Source organism: Choloepus didactylus, chromosome 7 (genome assembly GCF_015220235.1).
Source record: "Choloepus didactylus isolate mChoDid1 chromosome 7, mChoDid1.pri, whole genome shotgun sequence".
Taxonomy (NCBI): Eukaryota; Metazoa; Chordata; class Mammalia; order Pilosa; family Megalonychidae; genus Choloepus; species Choloepus didactylus.
The window spans coordinates 142,477,826-142,501,802 of NC_051313.1; the positions used below are offsets into that span (position 1 = coordinate 142,477,826).

General features: G+C 37.5%; 1 protein-coding gene and 1 pseudogene across 1 annotated transcript in view; one reads left to right on the top strand and one right to left on the bottom strand.

Annotated features, from left to right (window-relative positions):
• SYCP2L (synaptonemal complex protein 2 like) overlaps nt 1-23,977 on the bottom strand; it is a 132,275-nt gene that overhangs the window by 90,499 nt on the left and 17,799 nt on the right. Inside the window, exons 12-17 of the mRNA XM_037844308.1 lie at nt 23,841-23,901; nt 14,833-14,978; nt 11,623-11,716; nt 10,994-11,091; nt 10,061-10,118; nt 9,871-9,952 (exon numbers count right to left, since the gene is read on the bottom strand). Of these exons, the coding sequence (XP_037700236.1) occupies nt 9,871-9,952; nt 10,061-10,118; nt 10,994-11,091; nt 11,623-11,716; nt 14,833-14,978; nt 23,841-23,901 (539 nt within the window). The remainder of the gene's footprint in view (nt 1-9,870; nt 9,953-10,060; nt 10,119-10,993; nt 11,092-11,622; nt 11,717-14,832; nt 14,979-23,840; nt 23,902-23,977) is intronic.
• On the top strand, nt 15,666-17,269 carry LOC119540225 (annotated as a pseudogene).

Genomic DNA, 23,977 nt, shown 5'->3' on the forward strand with positions numbered 1-23,977 from the left:
TACCTCACACCCTACACAAAAATTAACTCCAAGTGGATTAAAGACCTCAATAGAAGAGATAGTACTGTAAAACTCCTAGAAGATAATGTAGGGAAACATCTTCAAGACCTAGTATTAGGAGGTCGCTTCTTGGACCTTACATCCAAAGTACAAGCAATGAAAGAAAAAATAGATAAATGGGAACTCCTCAAAATCAAAAGCTTCTGTACCTCAAAGGAATTTGTCAAAAAGGTAAAGAGGCAGCCAACACAATGGGAGAAAGTATTTGGAAACCATGTACCTAATAAAGATGATATCTTGCATATATAAAGAAATCCTACAACTCAACGACAACAGTACAAAGAGCCCAATTATAATATGGGCAAAAGATATTAAAAGACATTTCTCTGAAGAGGAAATACAAATGGCTAAGAAATACATGAAAAAAATTTCATCTTCACTAGCTATTAGGGAGATGCAGTAGCTACTAGAGAGATGTCCACTCTGGTGGACATTCTTACACACTACATAGATAACACTTTTTAGGTATTAATGCATTGGAATAGCTAGAAGTAAATACATGAAACTACCAAACTCTAACCCAGTAACCTTGACTCTTGAAGACGATTGTACAACAATGTAGATTACAAGGGGTGACAGTGTGAGTGTGAAAACCTTGTGGATCGCACTCCCTTTATCCAATGTATGGATGGATGGGTAGATAAATGGGGACAAAAACTAAATGAAAAATAGGGTGGGATGGGGGGGGATGATTTGGGTGTTCTTTTTTATTTTTTTTATTCTTATTCTGATTCTTTCTGGTATAAGGAAAATGTTCAAAAATGGATTGGGTGATGAATACACAACTGTATGATGGTAGTGTGAATAGTTGATTGTACACCATGGATGACTGTATGGTATGTGAATATGTCTCAATAAAACTGAATTTAAAAAAAAAAGACTAAAAAAATTTAACAAAGGTCTATGAATACTGAAACTTTACACACACACACACACACACACACACATACACACACACAAAAAAAATGCTGGGGTGTTGGAATGGCTGGAATGACCTGGTGGAACTGTAACCTATAGTATCTTCTGGGATTAGTTCTATAGCTGCTCATGGAATTGTGCCTTGAAGGTCTTTACCTTTCTGCATATACCTTGCAGTGCATAATATGGAAAGAACTGAAACTGTGAAACTGTAACTCATAACAATTTCTGAAATTACCTATGACTGCTTGTTGAGCTGTACATTGAGAGATGACACCTTTCTGTATGTATGTTATATTTTACAATAATGGAAATGGCTTATGTTGTGGAACTGTGACTCATGACATTCTTTCAAATTTTCTAACTATTTGTGAAATCATACTTTGAACATTATCACTGTTATGTATATATGTTAAAGTTCACAATAAAAAAAGGAATAAAAACAACAACAACAACAAAAAGAAAAAGATCTCAAATCAGAGACCTAACCTCACAACTGGAGGATCTGCAAAAAGAAGAGTAAGTTAAACCCAAAGAAAGCAGTAGGAAGGAGATAAAAAAGATTAGAGACAAATGAAAAACAGAATTTAAAAAGGGAATCAAAAAACCAAAATGGTTTCTTTGAAAAGATTAGAAAAATCAGCAAATCTTTAGCTAGACTGGGAAAGAAAATAAGACAATGGACCCTAACTGAAGTCATAAATGAAGGGAGGGGGACATTATCACTGACCCCAGAGAAACAAAAAAGATTTTAACAGGGTACTATAATAACTTTACACTGAATTAGATAACTAGATGAAATGGACAAATTCCTGGGAACATACAAAGTACCTACACTGACTCCAGAAGAAATAGAAGCTCTCAATAGGCCAAAGCAAATCAAGAGTTTGAATCAGTAACCAAAAACTCCCAACAAAGAATAGCCTAGGACCAGTTGGCTTCACTGGTTAATTTTACCAAATATTCCAAGAAGAATTAACACCACTGCTGCATAAACTCTTTCAAATAACTGAATAGGAGAGAGCATTAACTTATTGTAACTCATTGTATGAGGACAACATCATTATAATATCAATGTCAGGAAAAGATACTTTAAGAAAAGGAAATTACAGACCAATTTCCCTTACGAATACTGATTCAAAAATTCTGAACAAAGTACTATCAAATAGTATCCAACAACGATTATACGCCTTGATTGAGTGGGATTTGTCCCAAATATACAAGGGTTGTTCAACATAAGAGCATCAATTAGTGTAATATATCAACCAAAGGATACTCCAAAGATATAAAAATGGCCAATAAGCACATAAAAAGATGCTTAACATCATTAGCCATTAGGGAAACACAAATGAAATGAGATGTCACTTCATACCTACTAGAATGGCTGTTATTTTTTGAAATGGAAAATAAGTGTTGGAGAAGAGGTGAAGAAATAGGAACCTTCATACATTGTTTGTGGGGATGTAAAATTGTGCAGCCTGTGTCTAAAATAGTTTGGCAATTCTTCAGAAATTTAAACACAGAATTATCATATAACCCAGAATTTCCATTCCTAGGTATATCCTCCAAAGAATTGAAAACAGAGACTCAAACAGATATTTGTACCCCCATGTTCATAGAAGCATTATTCACAATAGCCCAAACTTGGAAACAATCCAAGTGTTCATCAACAGACGAATGGATAAACAAACTGTGGTATATACATATAATGGAATATCATTCAGTCCTAAAAAATGAATGAAGTTCTGATACATATAAAACATGGATGAACCTTGAAAACATGTTGAATGAAATAAGCCAGACAAAAAAGAAACAAATATAATATGATCTTACTTATAGGAAATACTGAGAATAAACAAATTCATAGAGCCAGAAAATAAAATACAGATTCCCATGGATGCTGAATGGGGAATTACTATTTCATGGATACAGAGTTTCTTTGTGTATGATTAAAAGTTTTGGTGGGATAACAGAAACAGCTTGAGTCAGCCATGTCCCTTGCAGGGACAGAGTCTGCAGAGAATTAAAGGCACTGTACCTGTTTACACTAGTGAGGAACTGCAGGCTGACAAGCACCACCTGCTGGACAGGATAAGAAAAGCACAGAATCTAGAGGCTTCACAGAAGGATGTGACAACCTTCAGGGCCTCATTCTCAGGAAAACTTCATACCATTCTGCTGAGACCTGGGCCTGTCTGGACTGGGAGAATCTGACTGGGGTCAATCATATCTGGGAAGACCTTCTCAAAAAAAGAGTTCACAGAGGCAGGGTAAGAACCAGAAAAACAAAAAGCTGAAAAATTCTTATCAACCAAACAGAAGCTATATTAGAGGTCTAGGATAAGTTGAACTGAATGCCAAAAAGCAGATAGAGAACAAAGCCAACCAACAAGAAAATCCTAGGCAAAAGAGTGAAAACGAGCTCTAGAATAAACTAATCAAGAAAGTCAGATGCCTATACAGCTAAAAATAATGAGCCATACTAGGAAACATGAAAATATGGACCAGCCAAAGGGACAAACTAACTTCAACTGAGACACAGGAATTGAAACAACTAAAGATGCTCAAACAAACCTCCTAAATCAAATCAATGAGCAGAAGGAAATTGCGGCAAAAGAGATGAAAGATACACTGGATGACCATAAAGAAGAATTCATAAGCTGGGAAAAAAAATGGCAGAACTTATGGGAATGAAAGGTACACTACAAGAGATGAAAAACTCAATGGAGACATATAACAGTCAATTTGAACAGGCAGAAGAAAGGATCAATGAACTGGAAGACAGGACATCTGAAATCATACACACAAAGAACAGATAGGGAAAAGAATGAAAAAGTATGAGCAGGTGCTTAGGGATCTGAATGACAACATGAAACACATGAATATACATATTATGGGTGTCCCAGAAGGAGAAGAAAAGGGAAAAGGGGCAGAAAGAATAATGGAAGAAATATTCACTGAAAATTTCCCAACTCTTATGAAAGGCATAAAATTACAGATCCAAGAAGCACAGCATACCCCAAACAGAATAGATCTGAATAGGCCTATGCCAAGACACTTAATAATCAGATTATCAAACATCAAAGGCAAAGAGAGAGTCCTGAAAGCAGCAAGAGAAAAGTGATCCATCACATACAAGACAAGCTCAATAAGACTAGGTACAGATTTCTCCACAGAAACCATGGAGGTGAGAAGGCAATGGTTTGAGATATTTAAGATACTTAAAGAGAAAAACTGCCAACTAAGAATTCTATATCCAGTAAAACTGTCCTTCAAAAATGAGAGAGTAAAATATTTTCAGACAGACATTGAGAAAGTTTGTGAATAAGAGACTAATACTCTAGGAAATACTAAAGGGAGTGCTACAGGCTGATAGGAAAAGACGGAAGAGGCAGGTCTGGAGTAGAGTGTAGAAATGAAGACTATCAGAAAAGGCAAAAGAAGAGGGAAAAAATATATAAGATATGACATATAAAATCCAAAAGACAAACCCCAGGACTCAATATTCTTGGACAACCCATGCACCATTCATCAGGATTTCAACAACGTTCTAATCAACAGTGAGGCAATGGAAGAACACAACAACAAACAGGAAATCGAAATTGAGGAGTCTTAATTGCCAATCATCTGTCCCAACATCCTCCGCAACCTCCACAAGCACCCCCTATTCCTAGAAATAGAGGGAATTCTGGAGGTAATAGAGGACAATAGGATTGAGAAGGATCGCAATGCCAAAGGCACCAACAACCTCAGAATCATGGAGAAGATCCTCCTAGACAACTGAGATGCTATAATCTGAGACCCAATACGATTCACCCTCAATGGTTTGAGAGGCCCAAGGGAGGCTCTCCAAATTCCTATAGACAGCAAAAACGTCAAGACCAACAACTGCAATGATATCAGTTGAAAGACAGAGGAATCCAGAGTTATCCACAGCCCCAAAAGTCAGGAGGAAATAACAGTTCTGTGCACTTAGTGCAACAAGTGCACTCATCTTCTTCTTCTACCATATCTCATACTGGAATTTCAGGTTCAACACAGGGACAAAATATTTAAAGGACATTATGACTCAACGGCAGAGGTTTCCTGTTTTCCAAACAAATTTTTAAATGATGACAACACAAAAGAATATGAAGAAATACGAATGATTCATGGTAAGCAAAGAATGCTTATGTACTACTTAACCTTTAAAGTAGATGGACATAAGGCTGTAAGGGCAAGTCACCCCCACAGAATTGTATTATGCTTTAATAGCTGCTAAGATTGTACCTTGGATCAGACCAACAAATCAAGAAGTAGAAATTATTAAATTTCCATGTGAGAAATACAAAAATAATATTACCAAGAATTCTAATCTTTCTGAACAAGGGAAGAACAAACCAAGGTTACTTTTACATAAATACAATTCCTTATGGCAGAAGTGGGAAAACCAACTTGGTCATAGAAAAATTCCTCATCATATTGCAATAGGAACTGCCGCACCAAAGCCACAGAGGCTGTATCACATTAATTACAAGGCAAAACCTTCCATAAAAAACTGTGATAAATGATTTAATAAAACAAGGAGTATTATTACACCAAAATAGTTTCATGAATACCCCCATCTTTAAAAAAAAATGTTTGGTAATGGAACATGGTGAAGGTAGCACAATATTGTAAATGCTATTAATATTACTGTATTGTACTAAGGAAAGTGGTTAAAATTGGAAAATTTTTGTTGTATATATTATCATAATAAAATTATAGAAAAATGAAGACAAAGAGAGACTTCAGACATACAAAACCAAAAAATTATTCACCAAGCAGACCTGCACAAGAACATTGAAGTCCTTCAAGTAGAAGGAAAATGATATCAGATAGAAATCTCTTTTTACACAATGGAATAATGATCAGCGGAAATGGTAAATATATGGGTAAATATAAAATAATTTCTTATTTTTAAAATACCTTTCAAATATAATTGATTTTTGTGCAGTAAAGTGTTAACACATCTGAGACTTTCTTTAGAAAGTCCTGTTTACACGAAGAGCCCTTGGCTGGCATCAGGGAACTTGGATTTTGAGAGAGTTCTCACCAGTCCCCATGGCACCTAAACTCTTTTTACAAACAACGCAGCATATGCTGAAGAATGAAAATACTCTGGGAGTATGGAATTGGGGTACAGGCTAGGCAGAGGGTGCCTACTTAACCAATTTACAATGACAACCCTGGGCACTGAGTCTCCAATGCGATTCCCCAGCAGGTATCATCTCACATATGTTGTCACAATTCATTACCAGAGGGATCTAAGCACATGCTGTGTGACTCCACTGTGGGGAGGACTCTGGGAAGCTTGTACTTGGCTTCTCCTGGACTTTGCCTCATGTGTTTTTTCCCTTTGCTGATTTTGCTTTGTGTCCTTTCATTGTAATAAATCCTATGCATGAATATGACTATATGCTGAGTCCTCCAATGAGCAAAACCTGAGTTGTCTTTGGGGCCACCACCCAACACAATTGCTTAAAATAAAACTAATAAAAATGTATTGTTTGGTTTTTAACATATGTAGAAGTAAAAATTAGAACAAAAATAGCATAAAGACCAGGAGAGGAGAAATGGATATATAATGTTGTAATGTTCTTATATATGGATGATAAAAGATTACCTGAAGGTCAAGGGTGATACATTAAAAATGTATACATAAGTCCAAAGCAGCTGCTAAAATAAGTTATACCCAGTAAATAAGCAAAAGAGATAAACTGGAACCATAAAAAGATACTCAATTTACCCAAAAGAAGGCAGAAAAAGGAAAAGAGCAGACAGTACAAATAGAAAACAAATAGCAAGGTGACAGGTAGAAATGCAGCCATATTATTAACCATAAAATATAAAGGTCTAAATATCCCAGTAAAAAGGTAGATATCATCATATTGAGTTAAAAAGCATGACAACTATATGCTGCCCACAATAAACCCACCTTAGGTAAACGGACCCAAGTAGATCAAAAGTACGATGGAAAAAGATATGCCATACTTACATTAATGAAAAGAAACCTAGAGTGGCCATATAAATAACATGCAAAATGGATTTCAGAGCACAGATTATTACCAGAGGTAAAGAAAGCCACTTCCTAGTGAAAAGTGCTCAATCCATCAAAAGAACATAACAATCCAAAATGTTTAGGCAATAACAGTTGTTCAATACCTGAAGCAAAAACAAATAGAACTAAAAAAGAGAAAGACAAATTCATGATAATAATTATAGTCAGAGATTTCAATTTCCCTCCCTTAACAATCGATAGAAAAAAAAATGATAGAACAAACAGAAAACCAGGAAGGCTATAGAAGATTAGAACAACAATATGAAACATCTTGATATGTTTGGCATTGATACAACATTCTACCCAACAATAGTAGAATACCTGTCCTTTTCAAGGGCACATGGAACATTCACCAAAGCAGACCATGTTTTGGGCCATAAAGCAAGTTTCAATCTCAATAAATACAAAAGAATAAAAGAATTCAAGTCATGAGAAGTGGGTTTTGTAACCACAACAGGATTAAATTAGAAATTTTAAAAAATATCTCTGGAAAAATCCCCAAGTATTTGGAAATGAAATCACTCACTTCTAAATAACCCACAAGTGAAAGAAGAAATCAAAGAGAAATTAGAAATTATTTTGAACTAAAGGAAAATAACATGTATCAAAATTTGGGAGACATAGCTAAAGCAGTGCTTATACAGACATTTAAAAAAAAATTAATTCCTGTGTTAGAAAAAAAGAAATGTTGAACATCAGTGACTTCAGTTTCTACCTTAACTAAGCAACTAGAAAAAGAGGAAATCAAACCCAAAGCAAGCAGAAAAATGAAAATAAAGATCAGAGTAGAAACTGACTTAAAACAAAAATAGAAGGGAAAAATTTAATATAACCAACAGCTGGTAGGTGGATAAAATCAAGAATCTAGCCAGATTTTTTTTAGGAAAAATAAGACAGAAATTACTAATATTGCAAATTACAGTGGGGATATTAATAAAATATCCTTTATGATATAGACCCAAGAATTCTTAACAAAATATTAGTAAATCAAACCCAATAATGTATAAAAAAACTAATACATCACAACCAAGTGGAGTTTACCCCAGGAATGCAAGGTTGGTTTGACACCCCTTATTTCAAAGTGAGCTAAAAAATTTAAGATAAAGTTTTAGTAATTAAGATAATATGTAAAGATAGACAAATAGAACAATGGAAGAGCATACAGGGTTCACAAATAGACCAGCACATATATGATCAATTGATTTTCAACAATGTTGCTAAACCCGTTCAATGGGAAAGTGTAATCTTTATGACAAATGGTGCACTCACGTGCAAAAATAAAAGTAAACCTCAGCCCTTATTGCATACAATACATAAACATTAACCCAAAATGGAGTTAAAAATGAAAACTTCTAGAATAAAGCATAGGAGAAAATCCTATAGACTGTAAGTTTCCAAAGATTTAAGCATATCACAAAAAAAGCATAAATTTACAAAAGAGAAAAAAATCAATAAATTGGACTTCATCAAAATTTAAAATGTTGGTCTTTAAAGTTCATTATAATGAAAATAAAAAGATAAAACACAAACTGGTAGAAAACATTTGCAAGGATACATCCAACAAAGGATGTGTATCTAAAATATTTAAAGAACTCTTACTGCTCAACAATAAGACAAACAACCCAATTTTTTAAAAAATGGGTAAAAGATTTGAACAGACACTTAACCCAAGAAGATATATGGATGGCTAATAAACACATGAAAAGGTGCTCAGTTTCATTAAAAAAATGCAAATTAAAACCTTGAGGAAATACCACTACAGCCCACTGGAATGGCTAAAATTAAAAAGGCTGACATTACCGAGTATTGGCAACTAGAACTCTAAACACTGCAAGTAGGAATGTAAAATGCTATAACCACTTTGAAAAACAGGTTGGCCATCAAAAAAAAATTTAAACATATTCCTATCAGCTATTCCACTCCTATGCATTTACCCCAGACAAAATAGAGCATACATTTATATAATGACATGCATGAATACGCCTAAGAACTTTATTTTTAAGAGCTTAAAACTGGAAACAACGCAACTGGCCATCAACAGGTGAATGGATAAACACTTCTTTGGTATACCCATACAATGGAATACTACTACAGCACTATACAAGAATCAATACATACAACATGGATGAATCACAAAATAAATGTGTGAAAGAAGCCAGAAAAAAATAAGAGTACATGCTATTTAATTCCACGTACCTAAAATTCTAAAATCTGCAAACTAATTTATATTGACAGAAGGCAGATCGGTGACCGCCTGTGAATGGAGGTGAAAAGCAGAGAAGGGTAGGAGTGAGGGATTTCAAAGGGGCACAAGGAAATCATTGGAGCTGATGGATATGTTCAGTGTCTCGATGATGGTGATGTTTTCATGGGTGTACACACACATCAAAACTTACCAAAGTGTGTACTTTAAATATGTGCAATTTATTGCATGTTAATTATATCTCAATAAAGCTGTAAGAAAAATTCACTTGTCCCACAATTCATTCCTCATAGGTCTACACGGAAAAGTGGTAAATAAATTAAAGCCCGCAATGATGATACTGCCAAGGAACAGATGTTTTCTGACTGGGAATATTCAGTGTTTTACCTGAGCAAAAATACATTTCCAAAGATGACAATGCCAAAGGTTTTGGAGGCAGGAGGATGATCCACAACTGAGTCATACTAGGGAAGGCTGCACCTGATGCTCTCCCACTGGGTGGGGAGCGGCAAGATGCAGGAAAGAGTTTAGAAACCAAGATGATTAGGCAATTTGCAGTACTTGAATTAATAGCAATCTACATGGTTTACTCAATTTGAAAATCACTTACCTAGATTTGTCGTTTAATTCAGGAACCTGAATGTTAACTGGTGGATCTTGTAAATCTGAAGACTGCTCATGTTTTGAAGTAACTTCCAATAATGAAAATTAAAAACACAAATTATTAAGCATCTCAGGTAAACATTTAAAAATACCACTCAAGTCTTATTTAGGATAGGTAAAAAAAAAAAATAACTGACCTTGTGGGGTATTGTCCAGTGTCAATTTTTTGGGTGAACTATCAGCTGTATTTGTTTGCTGCATAAAATATACATAAATAAATAATTATGGCACCCTTGAAGCACCTCTGTTGAAATTCTTTTGGAGCCACTTTACATCTCATAAGAAAAATATTTCCCTGAATACTGAGATACCAGATTCTTTATGCATTAGACTTGGCTCCAAAGGACTGTTGACTGCCCCCACAATCTCAGATCCAGGAGAAGATTTGCCACTATTGAAGACAATTGCAGAATATGTCACAATTACTAGGGGAAATGCCAAAGGAAGGCTTACACAAATGTTTTCAATGAAGTATTTTGCAGATAAATGTACAACTTTCCAAGGAGACTACTTAAAAGATGACTATCTAGAGGAATTCTCTCTGGTGTGTTTATTAAAAATCACGACACTCATCACACTTCTGGATAGTGTACCAATATAAACAAATGCCAAGCAATGAGGAATGGACTGAGTGTTTATACATGCCAAACACTGTAGGTGCTATATGTCCATTCTTTTTTAATCCTCATATACCTGTGAAATAGCTATTACCTCCATTTTATAGATGAGAAAGTACAGGCTTGACGGTATCGGGTTCCTATAGCTGTTAAGTGAAAACCAGGTCTGACTCTAAACATTAGTCTCCATTCCCATCATTCCCAGTCTCCAGATCCCGAAGGATGGGAAGAAACAGAGGCCCTCCAAGTCATGCATTGCATGAGAGAACCAAGTTACATGAAAGGAAAGAATATATATGCACAGCAGACAAAAATTAACTAGAAGAGGGATAGTCAAAAAAGACAGCTGATGTAATTGGAGAAAATGGACTTCAAGCCAGGAGAGCTGGCTTCCCTCTGTCCGTATCCCAGTGGATAGAGCTCAGAACCTTGTCACCAGCTCCCTGTACTCACGGCTGACTCAGGCTGCTCATTTAAGGGCAGAGTTATTAGGCAACGGTCATCTCCAACACTCATTAACTCTGCCCGGTCGGTGGATTCTTCTGCCCTGTCTATACACATAAATAAAAAAAAATAAAAAAATAATAACAACCACGGATAATGCTGGGCACATGCTCCATTTGCTCTTTTTGGGAATGCATACTGCTGCTACAACGCCACCTTTTGGTAAGAGGTGGCAATTGGGTCCTGCCTCCAATCGAAAAAACCAATTGCTGGGCACTCTGGGAAGCAGCCTTGGGATTTAACTGAGTGCAGGGCTGGCTCTGTGGGCGGGCGAGGTAAGCCCTTCTCAAGACTATTTAAGCAGCATGTGGCAGGACCCTCGGGACCCCTATCTCCTGCCTCTGGCTACCCCATCGCCTTCATGTTTAATTCTTCATCATTTCCAATTGACCCACCAGAGACTTTATCAGGTGAGGAAGGTGATTCAAGGCTAGTAACTGCTTTTCTTTCTCCAAAGGTATAATCACACAATTACTACTCTTCTCTGTCCATAGGTTCTCATTGACCTCTTCCAAGTAGATTTTATCATTGTTTTTAGAGGGAATTCAGAGGAAGAACTGTGTTATTTCCAAACATACCTGTCTCTTTTCCATGGCTAGTAGGCATCTCAGTGTCTTCTTTCTCAAGCTTACCAAAAAGTTCTGTGGAGATTTTTGTTTGGCCAGGCAATAGCTGAAATACAAGCCAAAAGCCACACAACTTTTAAAAGCAGTAATCTTCTAAAAAAAAAAATGTAAGGAAAACTTAAAGCTCAGAACCCAGTAAACTGATAAATTAGAAGTTAGTCTTCAGTTTGTCTTTTTTTTTTAAAAAAAAACAAACATTTATTCTGGCAAAGCTGAGCTTCATGTTTAAAGCATTAACTTCTAGTTTTGCCAAGTCCTTAAGGAAGACATTAGTTTTTTATTTCATTTTATTGTGGTAACCATACATGTAAAAAAAAAAATTGCCTAGTAAACATTTTCAAGTATATATTCAGTGGTATTCATGACATTCACAGTGTTATGTTACCACCACCACCATCTATTACCAAAACTTCATTATCCCCAAACACAAACTCTGTACCCATTAAGCAATAACTCCCCATTTCACCCACCCAACCCCTGGTAATCTACTGTCTCTTATGAATTTGCCTATTCTAGGTATTTCATGTGCACTCATACTATATTTGTCCTTTTGTGTCTGGCTTATTTCACTTAACACAATGTTTTCAACGTTCATCCATTGTGTCACATGTATCAGAACTTCATTCCTTTTTACAGCCAGGTAATATTCCATTGTATGTGTATTCCATTTTGTTTATCGATTCCTCTATTTATGGACACGTGGGTTATTTCTACCTTTCGGCTATTGTGAATAATGTTGCTATGAAGATTGGCATACAAATATCTATTCGAGCTCCTAGAAATAAAACTGCCCAGCCCTATAATAAGTCTGTGCTTAACTTTTAGAGAAACGACCAACTGTTTTAAACAGAAACTGTACAATTTCCCAGTCCCACCAGCAATGCAGAAGGGTTCCAATTTCTCCATGTCCTCTCCAACACTTATTTTGCCTTTTTTCTTAATAGCTATTCTAGTGGGTGTGACATAGTATCTCATTTTGGTTTTGATTTGCATTTCCCTAATGAACATCTCTTCATGTGCTTATTGGCCATTTGAATATCTTCTTAGAGAAATGTCTATTCAAGTTTTTCTCGCATTTTTAATTTAGCTTTTAGTTATTGAGCTGTAGTTCTTTATGATAAATGAGTTCTTCATGATAGATGATTTGCAACTTTGCAACTATTTTCTCCCATTCTGGAGGCTGTCTTTTCACTTACTTGATAATGTCCCTAATTTGACAAAGTCTAATTTATTTTTTTTGTTGTTGCATGTGCTTTTGTTGTCATATCTAAGAATCCATTCTCTTTTGAGGGATCACTTTGCCCTGTTCCCACCTTCTCTTCCTGCCTCCTTCCTCCAAGACCAGCTGCTCTCAACCGCTCTGTCTTCTCAGCTGTTCCTTCCTCTGGCCCAAGGCCAACCCCCATGTTAACTTCTAACCCCACTTTCACTCGCCTGGGCTGCAAGTTGGCCCTACCTGGTGAGGCTCTACTGCCAGGATGATCTGCAGTGTGTTCCCAACTTCCAGATCTCTCTAACCCTTCTTCACAGAACCTCACATCCCAGGAGCTGCAACTCAGTCAAATCCAAACCCTAATTCTCCCCCCAAACACTTTTATTCACTTTGTAATTTGGCTACTTATCTTGAGTAAAGGCAAACTTATAGATTCAGGCAAATTCATATATAAGATGAGAGAGGGGGTTGTTTTATATTAAGTAATTGATTCTACTGTGTTTCTCAACCTCATCCTCACCCGTGAAGTTGCATTTTCACAGGACGAGTCTTTGGGAACCATATTTGCAGAGCACTTTATCTAGAAAATGCTTTCATATAGGCACAAAACCAAAAGGAACCCAGACCAGACTTCCTCCTGCAGGTCTCTGATCTCTTAATCCAATTCCCTAATCCATTCCCATGGCATTTCATGTCTTCTTGTCACAGATTTCTTTGCCTTGCCTACCGCTATGATAGAGAAAGCCTTTTTGCTCTTATGTATAAATAGGAAATGAGAAACTGAGACCATAGAAGTCGAGAATAGGTGTCAACCATTTCTGATAAGATGAGTAGATAGAACTTTGGAAAAACTTCCTAAGAAACCCTATTCGTAATCATTCCCCTGCATCCAAGAAGAGCTGAAAAAGAAAGTTCCAGGGAGCCCACAATGAATACCCTCAGGATTTTAGAAAGAATGTGAAGAGGTGATGTTATCCTAGAGAAGCTTTCATTCGTTCATAATAAAGGGAATAAAGCATTGAGGTACAAAGAGGCTTCGCATCTTACAGAGCTAAGACAGATGATACAGGAAAAGGAAGAGCTGAAATTAGAACCCGGCAGATGAAGACTTCTGCTGGACCAGATGTTCACAACAAAATCCAAAAAGGAAATTTGAGAAACATACTAAAACATTTTCAAATAATTAAAAAGAATGATGCCTGCCACTTGTAACCAAGAAGTTACGAATTAAAAAATGATTATAACTATTACATCATTATATAGATATTTCTTTTTACTTTCTAAGTATATTAGAATAGCCAGAGGGATATACCTGAAATTGTCAAACCGTGAACCAGTCACCTTGATCTTTGATGATTATACAACCTTTATCTTGTGCCCTTGTGATTGTAAAAACCTTGTGACTGACCTTCACTTGTACCCATTTCATCTGGTTTTTTCAACTTCAGAGTCTTACGATCACTAAAGATGGTCCCTAATGTTTATTATTGAAGGGTCTTGGATCAGCCCAGAACTAACCCACCCCAAGTCCAAAGTTTCTTGATAACCGAAGCTGGATCTAACCAAAATGGGCCCGCCTGACATGTGCAGTAGCTTAGACTTGAACCTACAAGTAACCCATACCTCATTATAATAGTAAAAATCATGCCCATCACCATATTAAGATTATTTTCTTAATATTTTCTGTGACTAAGCATGCAATCAATCTGCACATACTCAATATTTAGATCACTTCTAATTACATTGTGCTCTTCTAAAACCTGCCTATCTTTTGATACTATAAAACTCTCAGAATTACTGCAGTTCATGGAGGCAGATTTTGAGCTGATAGGCCATCTCATCTCCTGCTTCACGCCTAGCAATAAACTCTCTCTTTGAAACCCAGGTCTCTCAGGAATTGGTCATTTGAGGGCATCAGGCAAAAACTTCACCGTGGTTGGGTAGCACACCTGTTTGTCTTCTCCTAAAGCTTTGATAGAAGCTTGTGTGATGTTGAATTGCAAATCAAAATGCACTTCTATTTTCATCACTTCTTTGTTGCTGACAATAATAGGATTCTCCAGGTAAATGAAGAGCATCTTCATCTTCTCAGTTTCTATCAAAAAATCAAGTGCACCAAGGTATATCAGTACATGGAAAGTTTTTATTTTAAATCTTATAATGTTCAATAACTGCACTGAGATATTTGTCAACTGTTCAGATTTTTCTGTGATAAGAATTTGAAAAGAAATCACGTTAAATTAAACTACTTTGAAATCATTTCTATTAGATGCATATCTGTGTGGGTGTTTATACACAAAAACACACACACACACACAATTTGATTAAGTGGTTGATCTTGCAGAAATAGGAAGCAATTACCTTAACAGCAAAGCAATGGAGATAGCTTTGTCTTCTGCAAATTGCCCAGTTTTTTGGTTTTTTTTTTAAGGCCATTTTGTGAATACAAAGTTATCTCCAGCATCAGGTATTTTGCTTCCCTATATACTAAACATAGTATTCATTCATTCTTTATCCTCCTCCCTTCCCCCTTACTCCTTCCATCCCTCCCCCTCCCTCTGAGAATAGCATCTATTTCTATAGCTCAAAATAATATTCGAATTCCCTCCTCCCAAAGAACAAGTCAGGTCTGGCTCTGCCGTAGTTGCTGCCACCTGGCATCCCGGGACACGAAGGTGGGGGAGGCGGTAGAGGGCCCCGGGCCTCACTGCCGCCCCCTGCCCTCCATCTGAGCTGCCGCGGCAGAGCCTCAGGCAATCATGGCCAGGGAACAGATTTGATAATGGGCTGCATTAAAAGTAAAGAGGACAAAAGTCCTGCCATTGAATATAGAACTGAAAACACTCCAAAGCCTGTCACAGCACAAGTGTCAGCCATTATGGAGCAGAACACACTGCAATGTCACCGCCATCATCAGCAAAGGGAACGTCTGTTAATTTTAGCAATCTTTCCATAACACCATTTGGAGAATCATCAGGGGTGATACCTTTTGGAGGAGCATCTTCCTCATTCCCAGTGGTGCCAACTTCATACGCTACTGATTTAACAAATGGTGTTACTGTATTTGTGGCTTTATATGATTATGAAGCTAGAACTATAGAAGACCTTTCATTTAAAAAGGGTGAAATTCCAGATAACTAACAATCGGAAGGAGACTGGTGGGGAGCAAGATCAATTGCTACAGGAAAGAATGGTTATATCCCTTGCAATTATGTAGCACCGGCAGATTCCATTAAGGCAGAACAATGGTATTTTGGCAAAATGGGGAGAAAAGACGCTGAAGATTACTTCCGAATCCTGGAAATCAATGAGGTATTTTCTTAGTGAGAGAGAGTGAAACTACTAAAGTGCTTATTCCCTCTCTATTCATGATTGGGATGAAGTAAGAAGTGACAATATGAAACAACACAAAATTAGGAAACTTGACAATGGTGGACACCATATCACAACCAGAGCATCATTTGATACTCTGCAGAAATTGATGAAACACTACACAGAGCATGCTGATGGTTTATGCCGTAAGTTAACAACTGTGTGTCCACCTGTGAAACCCCAGACTCAAGGTCCAGCAAAAGATGCTTGGGAAATCCCTTGAGAATCTTTGTGACTAGAGGTTAACCTAGGACAAGGATGTTTTGCTGAAGTATGGATGGGAACATGGAATGGAACCACAAAAGTAGCAACCAAAACCAGGTATAATGATGCCAGAAGCTTTTCTTCAAGAGTGTCAGATTATGAAGAAATTAAGACATGATAAACTTGTTCCACTCTATGCAGTTGTTTCTGAAGAGCCAATTTACATTGTCGTTGAATTTATGTCACAACAGAGTTTACTAGATTTCCTTAAGGAGAGAGATGGAAAGTATCTGAAGCTCCCACAACTGGTTGATATGGCTTACAGATTGCTGATGGCACAGTATATATTGAAAGAATGAATTATATCCACCATGACCTTTGGGCTGCTAATATTCTTGTAGGAGAAAACCTCGTGTGCAAAATCACAGATTTCGGTTTAGCAAGGTTAATTGAAGACAATGAATATACTGCAAGATAAGGTGCAAAATTCCCAATCAAATGGACAGCTCCTGAGGCTGCACTGTATGGCTGATTTACAATAAAGTCTGATGTGGAATTCTACAAACAGAACTGGTAACAAAGGGGAGAGTTCCATAATCAAGCAAGGTAACCCGCGATGAACTGGAGCAGGTGGAACAGGGATATAGGATGCCTTGCCCTCAGGGCTGTCCAGAATCCCTACATGAACTGTTGAAACTTTGTTGGAAGAAGGACCCTGATGAATGACCAACATTTGAATATATTCAGTCCTTCCTGGAAGACTACTTCACTGCTACAGAGCAGCAGTATCAGCCAGGAGAAAATTTGTAAGACAAGTAGTCTATTTTATATGCACAAATCTGCCAAAATATAAAGAACTCATATAGAGTTCCTCACTTATGTACAGGAATCAAAAGAAGAAAATCTTCAATCTGCATGTTTTTTAATGGAATTAATGGAATTTTAACTGGAATTCCAGACACGGTTGCACAAAACCAGTTTTTTTCCCAAGTGTTAAACCCTGAAGTACCAATGATGAATTTGCCAACGTATATCGAGGTCCAAAGAAAGTATAGCTAAGATGTTAATGGCAGTGTAAGTGGTAGCATGACAATGAAGAGCAACAAGCCTACTGTTTATAAATCCTCTTCCCCCTACCCTCAACTTAGAATTGTTAAGGGAAAGCTATTTATCATTACAGTCAAACTTGGGACTTCAAAAGTTATACATAATAAAATCTAAAATCAAGGAACTGGGGAGATCCAAGATAGTGGATCAGGAGAGACAGAGGAAAATTCTCTGTGGTAAACACTAGATAAAAGACAAAGTGCTACAGAATACTGTTTCCAGGGTTCCACCAACTGGGCAGGGACTTATATATCCATAGTGATTGAACATTTGGAGAAGCCAAGAGCCTGCATTCGGAATCGTGTAAGTCTTTGATCCGGAGAGCTGCTGGGAAAACGGCAGCTGGACTCGCACTGTATTTGGAGGCAGGTTGGAGCGGGACCTGGGGGCTGCCGGGGAGACGGCAGTGGGAGCAGCAGTCAATCGTGGTGGGGAGTGCCTTCCACACCCTGGGCACCCACCTCGGTAACTGGCATGGGTGATAGCCCTTTGCACACCCACAGCTGAAGGCCCCCAAGTCAGGGACAAGCCACTGTAGCAAGCAGACAACTGCAGAGTGGGTATTTTCCATGCCCTGTGCCACCAGCTTTGAAGTGGGCTGGGAGCCACCCTTTCACAGCACTGCGGCCTCCTCAAGGGAACTTGAGACTCAGCTGGCTTGTGACAGCACAACTCCTCTGCCGCAGAAGCCCATGGCATCCACGGCCTAGAGGCAGGAGAGCCACACAGAAGCGACAGGAGCCCTACACCAAGCCCAGGGACTTGTGATCCACAGCAGAGAGGGACTGAGGGGAGTCTGAGCTGAATGTGAGGACACCTGCCGCAGCCCCAAGGTATCACAGCCGCAACCCCAGGAAGGGTTGGGAGTACTGGGTCTTAAAGCCCTTGTCCCTGCCAAACTGCACAGGGCCCAAACCCCACCCACAGGGCTGGTGGTCACCAGTGTACACAGAAAATTGGTGCACTGATTGGACATCCACATGGTTTGGACGCCCACTTCCTGTATAAACAAAGTTGGGGAGAACTGGATAGAGGATAAGAGGTAGCTAATGAGCACCATCTGCTGGTAGGTCAGGTCAAGCTGTAGCTCTGTCAAATTATGGATAATTCTTTAAATAAGACTGCATATCCTAAAAGAACCCTATCAAGATATGAAAATACCAACAGGTCAAAAACAACAGAAAATTATAAAGTGTATAAAGAAACCAGAAGATATGGATAGCCCAAACACACAAATTTTAAAAATCAGAGGAGATACAGAACATGGAGAAATTAATCAAAGAAGTAATCACAAACACAAATACCATGGCTCAGGATATAAAGGACATCAAGAAGACCCTAGAAGAGCATAAAGAAGAATTTGCAACAGTAAATTTAAAAATAGAGGATCTTATGGAAATAAAAGAAACTGTTGATCAAATTAAAAAGATTCTTGATACACATAGCACTAGATTAGAGGAAGCTGAAGGACAAATAAGCACACTGGAAGAGTGTAGGCTACAAAGTGAAGGCACAAAAGAATGAATGGTGAAAAAAATTGAAAAATTCGAAATGGATCTCAGGGATATGATGGGCAACATGAAGCACACAAATAAAAGAATCATTGGTGTTCCAGAAAGGGAAGAGAAGGGTAAAAGACTAGGAAGAGTATTCAAAGACATTGTTGGGGAGAACTTCCCAACCCTTCTAAAAAACATGAATATGCAAATCATGGATGCCCAGTGAACTCCAAACAGAATAAATCCAAATAAACCCACTCCAAGACATATTCTGATCAGATTGTCAAATCTGAAGAGAAGGAGCAAGTTCTGAAAGCAGCAAGAGAAAAGCAATTCACCACATCAAAGGAAACAACATGAGACTAAGTAGTAACTACTCAGCGGCCACCATGGAGGCGAGAAGGCAGTGGTATGACATATTTAAAATTCTGAAAGAGAAAAATTGCCAACCAAGAATTCTTTATCTAGCAAAGCACTCCTTCAAATTCGAGGGAGAGTTTAAAATCTTCACAAATGCTGAGTAAAGATACGTTAAAGGAAATAAAGAGAGAGAGGGAAAAAATGCATCTGACAAATAAAAACAAAAGGATATGATGGCTGATTCAAGAACTGCCTTCACAGTAATAACTGTCAATGTGAATTGATTAAACTCCCCAATTAAAAGATACAGATTGGCAGAATGGATTAAAAAATATGAACCAATATGTATGTTGCTTATAAGAGACTCATCTTAGACCCAGAGAAACAAAGAAATTGAAAGTGAAAGGATGGAAAAAAATATTCCATGCAAGTTACAGCCAAAAGAAAGCAGCAGTAGCAATATCAATCTCAGATAAAATAGGCTTTAAATGTAAGGATGTCATAAGAGACAAAGAAGGACCCAATATACCAATAAAAGGGACAATTCAACAACAAGAAATAACAACCATAAATGTCCATGTACCCAATCAAGGTGTCCCAAAGTACATGAGACAAACATTGGCAAAACTGAAGGAAGCAGCAGATGTTTCCACAATAATTGTGGGAAACTTCAATATATTACTCTCTACTATGGGTAGATCAACCAGACAGAGGAACAATAAGGAAATGAAAAACTAAACAGTGTGATAAATGAATTCGATTTAACAGACGTATATATAGAGCATTACATCCCAAATCACCAGGATATACATTCTTCTCTAGGGCCTATGGAACTTTCTCCAGAGTAGATCGTATGCTGGGCCACAAAACAAGCCTCAATAAGTTTAAAAATACTGAAATTATTCAAAGCACATTCTCTGATCACAATGGAATAAACTAGAAGTCAATAACCATTAAAGATTTAGAACATTCACGAATATCTGGAGGTTAAACATCACACTCCTAAACAATCAGTGGATTAAAGAAGAAATAGAAAAAGAAATTGCTAAATATCTAGAGATGAATGAAAATGAGAACACAACATATCAAAACTTATGGGATGCAGCAAAGATGGCATTCAGGGGGAAATTTATTGCTCTCAATGCATAAATTATAAAGGAAGAAAGAGCTAAAACCAAAGAACTAATGAAACAAAGGGTAAGCTCAGAGTCACGCATGTCACCAGAAGGAAAGTTGGAGGTTAAAAGATGGGAATGAAACAGTGAATCTTGTGGTGGACAATGCCCGTGATTAACTGTACAAATATTAGAAATCCCTCTCATGAACTAGAACAAATGTATGACACTATAAATAGAAGGTAATAATAGAGGGGCATATAGGAAAAAAATATGTACCCTTTGCAAACTATATACAACAGTTAGTAGTATTTTAACATTCTTTCATCAACAGTAACAAATGTACTATACCAAAACTATGACTCAACAACGGAGGGGGGTGGTTAGGGGTATGGGAGGATTGGAGTTTCCTTTTTTTGTCTTTCTTTTCTGGAGTAATGAAAAATGTCCTAAAAATTGGAAAAAAAAAATTAATTGTGGTGATGGATGCACAGCTGTTTGATGGTACCATGGGCAACCGATTGTGCACTTTGGATCTCTGGATAGTTGTATGGTATGTGAACAATCTCAATTAAAAAAAAAAAAAAAAAAAGGAAAAAAAAAAGAAAAAGTCCAAGAATGAGCCACAGTAAATTCAAGCTGAGTTGGAAGCAGGAGATAAAAGGCAGTGAATTCCATGAAAGTGCAGGCAAAGCTGCCAGCCACGAATTGATGAGACCAGAACGAGGCAAAAAGCCCTAGACCCATGTGGATTTAAATCTGGTTGTCCAACATGATGGCCATGGCCATAGGTGGCTATTGAGTACAGGAAACATGGTCAGCACAAACTGAGATGTGCTGTAAGTGTAAAACACATCAGATTGTAAAGACTCAGTACAAAAAAAAAACAAACCTGTAAAATATCTCATTAATAATTTTTATATGGATTACATGAAGTATTAATATTGCAGACAGTGTGGATTAAATAAAATATTAAAATTAATTCACTTGTTACTTTCTACTGTTTAATTGTGGCCAGTGGACAATTTACAATTAAATATGTGGCTCACAATAAATTTCTCTAGATGGACAGGGCTGGACTAGATTAAGCTCAATGATCCCTCAGTGACTGGTCATTTAGTCACTGCAGCAAAAATCCTGCAACAAAGTAACTGTGAACAATATCAGAAAAGATAACTAGCTGGTTGAGCTGTAGGGTCAATGCAACCAAAAAAGGGTCAGAAGAAACAGCCTGAGGGCTGCCCACTTCTCAAACAGGCTCAGAAACAGTATCGACTCCTTGGCCAGATGGCTTTACGTACAAAACTGAATCTTGAAGCTTTTGCAAGACAACCTTCAATTTCCTTGGCTAAAAAAATGGAAACGCCTGCTGCCTCCATATTCCATAGGGCATTTTGTAAATTACAAAAGCCCCACAGCAATGCGATGTATTAATGCAGTCTAGAATATTAACTTTGGCAAGTTGGTTCCTGAAAACCACTGCCATAGCTTTGGGGTTTTAGGATGAGGAACTTACAACCTGGAAAACCCAGGGAAGCCTTTATGAAATATTTATATTTACTTAGTGCAAATATCAATGACATTATGTGCATATTTAATTAAGTTGCTCTTAATTTATAAGTACACTTAATTTATATTCCTAGTGAGATGACTGTAAACCCCTTCTCTGCAGATAAGAGGCAACTTCAATTCAAGGTACAGTATCTTTCCAGTTCTGTGTCTGCCTCATTGCTGCCGCCACCTTCCCCTATTCCCACAGTTCTCTTAACTCCCAGCCTTCCAAAAATCCAGGTTTTCTATTCATCTTCCTTTATTCTCCCTGAGCTTCACTGGGAAAACCTCTCCTCCTTCCTCTGCCACTTGCTTTACTTCCTAGTCTATTTCCAATCTCAAGTCCCCTCGATTTCTAATAATCTCCCACAGGAGAAATTCAAAATTCCTGTGCACTGGGACAAATTCTCACGGGCATGGAAAAGAACTACATAGGGGAAACTGTGGAAGACTTTGAAAAGGACCAAAAATCACAGGCTGCCCCATCTCACATTCCCTTCCAGGTTTTTGTGTGTGCCTTTCAACATTTTTGAGCTAGTTTATGCTCCATAAGTTGAAGAAAACTGATGATAATCAACTCATTTTTGTCTATAGAAACACAGATGAACTGTGACTGTGGAATGCAACTGTTTAGTTTTGCATCTATTTATAAATTAATTTCACCCTTGAATTCTCCTTCAAACCAGTTATGACATCTTACTGGTTTCCTCATTAATGAATGAATGAAATAACCATTTAACACATGTTCATTTCATATTTGTATGAAGGCCATTATTTGCTTTTTCAAAAAATATCTTTTTAACAGAACACTCAAGTTAATTCATGTAAACCAGAGTTTCCAACAAGGGGTACTCAGGACTGAAGGATGACTTGATCCTTAGTCCCATGGGAAAACCTCCAACTGGAGTTCAAGGCTAGACAGGATTTGCTCTCCCCAGGAGTTCTAGAGGAGAATCGTGTGACAGGTCTAGTTTCACTTTTCATCCTGGCTTCCAGGAAGCTAAGAACCAAATTTGAATCTTCATGGTAACCACTGTAGTTTAGCCTTCACAGTAGACATTTTCATTCTTTTTCTGCGGTTCCAATTTTCTATCTCTTATTTTTATATAAATGCATAAGCTGCCCCAAATCATTTGTGGAAAGAAGTGAGGTATACTAGCCATACAATTACATGATATTTAGTTTTAATTCTTCAGTTAACCCTATCACTTAAAAAAATGCTAAGTATCCTGAGTTACTTTCAAAAATATTCCTTTATTTTTTAAAGTCCCAATTCAGGAATCCTGATCAAGTAAGATGAAAGCCGAACTGCTAAACTGGGCTGACTTACTTGTTTTCACCCAGAAAAGGACCGTTTAACCCTAACCACCAAAAAGATGAATGATGGAGGTTGAAAAGGAGGTGCAGAGAGCTGATATCTAAATAGAAATGGCTACACATGCACATAAACTCATTAATTATTACTATAATTCCATGGGATAGGGAAAGCAGCTATTGTAACCATTTTATGATGAGTAAACCAGCAAGCAATTTTTTCTGAACCCCAAAGTCATAAAGCAAAGGAATCTCTAGCACAGTAACCCCTGTGTCCTGGCCACCATGCAATGCTTCCTCCACTGTATCCCACCAGCCCCCTTCTGCCCAGGCACAGCCAAAATCTGCTCTAGAATTAACTACACATATACTGCAGATACAAACAGAAACAATATTCCAAACTAAATGTGGGGTAGTTTAAAATTTTCATCTCACCCATTATGCTGAAGTTAATCACTGCTTCCTTGAAAAGCCTTACTGAATCCCACAGAGCACTCTGGGGGGAAGAAAAATAAGTGAAAGTCATGAGCACATACACACATACTTGCCGATTGACAATCGCTAAGCACTTA